Below are 5,000 nucleotides of genomic sequence, written 5' to 3'. Positions count from 1 at the left end.
TACATGAAGTGCCGTTCCAACAAGTGTCATTCTTGAGGAACTACCACACCCTTGTCGTATTGAAAAGGTTGAAACAGTCACGTAGCTATTAAACTTACGCGAATTTATATTTTGAGATGACGTTCTCGTCGCCGTCGCCGTCGCCGTTGTCATTGCTTAAGCTCCCTATTAAGACGCGGACGGCAACCGGAAACATTTTGAATGCCAGGGCAGTAATGCCGCCCCTCACATTTTCAAACTAATCATCTCGAATGGAGGAAAGGTACTGAATATAAACTGAATATAAATTTGGTTGTGTGAAGACAAGTTAAAAGGAAAAACCGCGTACTTCCGGTTGCCGTTCGCGTCTCAAAAGCGTTGCGTGCTTAGCCTCCCTATTAGTCGAGATGGCGTTTGAGGATCAGTGAAGATCCGGAGTGCACACAACAAAATTTTTAAAAATAAATCAAATAAAGTAACCGTTTTGAGAATTTTGAGTGTCGATAGAAATCTCTCGAGTAATTTGGGTGATATTAGAACGCTCCGTAATTTCTTCCAAAATATCGGAAAAATTTTTCTCTTAATCAAATGGCAAACGCAAAAACAACTGAAACCTTGAGTGTTTTCAGCTTGTAAATTAAAAAGCGCCTGCACAGTTTGATTGACGCATTCAATTGTCTGTGTTCAGAGATCATCGACGTTTTATCGTAAACGGCCAAAAGTGTTCCTTTATTTTTTCAAAGATGAAATAAGGACCGTATTGTTCTCCGGAATGCACTGCATGTAAATGACAAAACTGAATAAACTAGATGTACTTGATTTGCAGGACTGCTTTATACTAGATTGTGGCAGCAGTGGCATATTTGTGTGGATCGGCAAAAAGTGCACTGACGCCGAAAAGAAAGCTGGAATGAAGAATGGAATGGTATTGACTTAATAACTTACTTTATTTTTACTTTATTTTTTTCCTGTGGAATCGACGTCAGCTTTTACTACCCCTTTCTTACCCATAACAGTTTTACTCGCACTAAACAGGGCCAACTATTGAGCGCTTTGTTAAAAAATACTTGATGTTTATTCATATTTTATTTATCTAACAATGATCTAGACAACTGCTAGTTTATGTCAAATCACGCGCTGGTAATGGAGATCGGAAATCGAACCCGATTCTGGCACATTGGATAAGCAACTCCATAACATTCATAGTGCTCCTAACCTATCAAGCTGAGAACGCGATAAAGGACAAATAACACGTTTAATGGGTGCTAGATCATTTATTCTTGCTACGGTTAGCTTCAAGAGCTTCTAACTTTTTGTCATTATGTTAATTCCAGGAGTTCATTAACAAAAAGGGCTACCCTAACTGGACACAGGTCACACGTGTGGTGCAGGGAGGAGAGACCCCGATGTTCAAACAGTTTTTCTCTGGTTGGACGGACGAGGGTGAACAAGTAGGCCTTGGAAAAGTGTTTCGTCAAGGAGCTTTGGGTAAGCATCCCAAAAAATCTCAAGCAAGCAAATTCAAGAGAAGACGCAAGCTTTTAAAAATCTAACGTCGACGATCATGAGTTTGCATCAGTTACGTCCTTCCCCTTCAACGCAAGCGTCCGGTTAAAGTTTGCGTTTAGCCATGAAAAATCAAAGAAACTTGTTTGATTTTAGCCGATTTCCGGTGACTGGTTAGCTAAAGGAGATAGAGACAAGTTTGAAAGTTTGCTTTCTTGTTACAGCTAAACAGAGCAATGAAAAATTTGATGCCAGTCAACTGCACGACCAACAAAAACCGAAGCTTAAGACAGAAATCCTTCCAGATGATGGAACAGGCGAAGTCGAGGTGAGTAGATTATCCCATGACGCATCGTGACTGTTTTGTAGCTGCCATCAACCGAGCAGCGTCTTTTCGATTTTTTGTTTTATTGCTAAAACCAGGGCGAGAGTTGCCTTTTCAGTTTAGTCCGTCTATCCATTAGAGTACGTAAGACAACATGACTTTGTGTAATGGTGCCTCTAAGGCGCTATTAAGTTTTGAATTTACTTAAACTTATTTATTTATTTACACTTCTCACGATTGTTTCGTTCCCAGGTCCACCTTTTTGCTTGCGACAATTGAAATGTTTTTTTTTTAATTAAAACAAATTCTTAATTTTCTGTATCCTACGTCTACACCGGTTTTCTATCTCCCAAACAGATTTGGCGGGTCGAGGATCAAGACTTAGTTCGCTGGGAACCAAATCTTCATGGAGTATTCTTTAGTGGAGACTCTTACGTGATCAAGTACAGCTACATTAGCAACTGGAGGCGAAGGATAATAATCTACTTTTGGCAGGTATATAACCAATGTTCGAAAAACGTATCCCTCCCTTGCCTTGAATATTACTAAATTGAAAACGCCCTGTGTAAATGATGATCATCTGTCATCATTATCAGATTAGTTCACGGATTATCAAAGGGAGACGTTTTATTCATTTGTATCAGAAGCGTTATCCCTAGCCTGTTACCAATCGAGTGCTGTTTACGCAAAAACTGGAGCTTGTTACAGTAATTACGACACCATGTACCTAGGTTTCAAGATAATTTAGGTTGTATTAATTTTGATTGGTTGTGTGCTTTACGCCGCTACTCGATTATCTTTCATAAAAAGAAAAACTGCTAAAACGCAATTATTCACAGCTTTTATCTTATCAGTGATACGACAGAACAGAGCAAAACTGAACTGTTAAGAATTCCAACTGACCGGAGGCAAACCAGTTGGGTATTTTCAAGTGCAGCCGAGAAGTTGAACCATGGACTACCAAGATAAAATTCAACGAGAGGTCAGAACGGGTCTTGAACTCCAGATCTCAAGGCAAGCATCCTAATCGCGGTGTTTTTTTTTTTTTCAATTTTTCTGCCAGGGCCAGAAGAGTAGCATAGAGGAACAAAAAGCAGCAGTCATCCTTGCAGATCAAATGGACAAGAAGCTCGGAGGAATAGCAACACAGGTTATTGCTCACTATCTTTGGTTGCTTTCAAGTTGTATTCTAAGTATCGTTTAGGACTGACACCCGTGATCTCCAATCGAAAGGAACTTGCTTGTCCTTTGCATCGCCGAAAAACTCATTCATTTACATACTGAAGTGGTAAGCACTTAAGTGCTCTGGCAAACAGATGAAAAACAAGATGGCGGTGGTTTTAGGTTTTATTGCAAAACGTTGAGTGGTAAACTTTGTGGCAAGTGTGTTGTATTATTGCGCAAATTTGTCGCAAGCGTGTTGCCGTACATACGAGAGGAATTTTGGTACGATTTGAGAGTTTTTGTTGATATACCTGCCTTTGTGAAATAAGGTTCGAGTGGTGCAAAACAAAGAACCGGAGCACTTTTTGAGGATGTTTAGAGGGCGCTTCATTATTCTCGAGGTAAGTTTCTTTAGTTGATTATTTACATTGGCTTTGAATCCTAAAGCACTTCCAGGAGGAAGGGGAGGAGTTGTATCGACAGTAAATCGTTATCCTTTGCAACAAAGTTAGAAAATTCTTTATGAAGGCTAGTAAACAGTGCATTGTTTCAAGACTACAGTGGAACTTCAATTGAGCGACACCCTAAGAATGTGAAAGAAAGCGGTAAGGCTGCGTCCCAGTTTAGTGCAATTTCGAAACCCAACCGATGTCGTGACGACAAATCCTTCGGTTTACACAAGCGGTTTTTAAATTGGATGTACGTTTAGACAAAACTTGTGTTTAGTTGCTGCCGAAATCATGAACAAAAGTCCGGTTCAGATAGTACTCTTTTCTGGTTTTCATATCATATGCACCAAGATGTACTGTATTCGAATTCTCGAAATAAACGTTGTTTTAGAAGTTTCTTACTCCGCTTATTCGTTCGTTCGTTTTCATTTTCCGCAAAAGATCAGTTTGGTAAGAATGCATCCTATCATAATCACTTAACTGATTTTATTTTCACAGGGTCGTAAGGGAGAAGGATTTCGGGCCGGATCAGAAGATGAAACTTATGACAGTGAAGGCAAAAGAATGTTTCACGTGCGTGGTTCATCTGATATGAATGCTAAAGCCATTCAGGTAATCATCGCTTAACGAAATAGAGCTATTTTCAGTTGAGTGTCGTGACCAATTGCCATAGACGAGAACAATCAATTGAGACAATGATATCGCAAAGGAAATTCATGCAGCCGCCACTAAGCGTGCGGGGAAAAGTAGGCACGCAATCAACGATGAGACTATTCTGTATCTCTGATAGGCTGGAAATGCGACGCAGGAATTTTTAACCCAGTCACCAAGTGCACTAAATCAAAATTAGGAAGTTGAGATCCCTATAATAAGTTAAAGCACATGTGGCGGCTTCCAACGGCTATTCCCGTTCAATTCAAAATTGGACTTTTTAAAGTTGGTTAGAATGCCCCGCTAATAATTTACTCCCTTTATTTTCTCTTAATATTGGAGAAAAAAAATAAAGTGGCTCTTAAGAGGAAAGGACTTATGATCTAGTAAAAGTTGAAATCGAGGCAAAAGCGGGGACAACTGATATATAAGACAAAAGTGGAGTCGTGCGCTCAATCAAAAGGAAAGGCTAAACAGTCAATCAAAGCAGCATGGCCGTCATGTTTCTGTTGTTGTTATAATTTTGTTGGATCTATTCAGGTTCCTCGGAGAGCAGCCTCTCTTAACTCAGGAGACATATTTGTTTTGGAAACGCCCCAAATCGTTTACTTGTGGATAGGGAGGGTAAGTACAGTCAGCTTTTATTCGTCCTTAAAAATTGAAATCCTTGACGAAGTATTTTTCTGTTAATTGTTTTGAATTGCTAAATAGGACGCATACGCAGCTGAAGGGAGGAACGCTAGGAAGCTTATTGACTACCTTATGGCTGGCAGGTATGAAAACGATATAAATATATTTTTTGCGAAACTAAGCACATATTTGTCGGCAGTATCTAAAGCCAAATACCAATACGAGTCCAAAAATCTTTAAATAAACATGACCCCATGGCCAGGAGGAATCAACTGCAACAAGATGGCACAGAGAGC

The 5,000-nt window shown here is 39.7% G+C and overlaps 1 protein-coding gene across 1 annotated transcript in view; it reads left to right on the top strand.

Annotated features, from left to right (window-relative positions):
• Positions 1–5,000, top strand: part of LOC138016115 (gelsolin, cytoplasmic-like) — a 31,203-nt gene that overhangs the window by 17,514 nt on the left and 8,689 nt on the right. The window contains exons 11-19 of the mRNA XM_068863293.1: positions 806–904; positions 1,314–1,467; positions 1,710–1,813; positions 2,168–2,305; positions 2,874–2,960; positions 3,304–3,375; positions 3,922–4,035; positions 4,615–4,698; positions 4,786–4,847. Coding sequence (XP_068719394.1) covers positions 806–904; positions 1,314–1,467; positions 1,710–1,813; positions 2,168–2,305; positions 2,874–2,960; positions 3,304–3,375; positions 3,922–4,035; positions 4,615–4,698; positions 4,786–4,847 — 914 coding nt within the window. The remainder of the gene's footprint in view (positions 1–805; positions 905–1,313; positions 1,468–1,709; positions 1,814–2,167; positions 2,306–2,873; positions 2,961–3,303; positions 3,376–3,921; positions 4,036–4,614; positions 4,699–4,785; positions 4,848–5,000) is intronic.

The sequence above is a fragment of the Montipora capricornis genome, chromosome 9 (assembly GCF_036669925.1).
Source record: "Montipora capricornis isolate CH-2021 chromosome 9, ASM3666992v2, whole genome shotgun sequence".
Lineage (NCBI taxonomy): Eukaryota > Metazoa > Cnidaria > Anthozoa > Scleractinia > Acroporidae > Montipora > Montipora capricornis.
The sequence above is the reverse complement of the archived record's forward strand: the minus strand, read 5'-3'. Positions and strand labels throughout refer to the sequence as shown.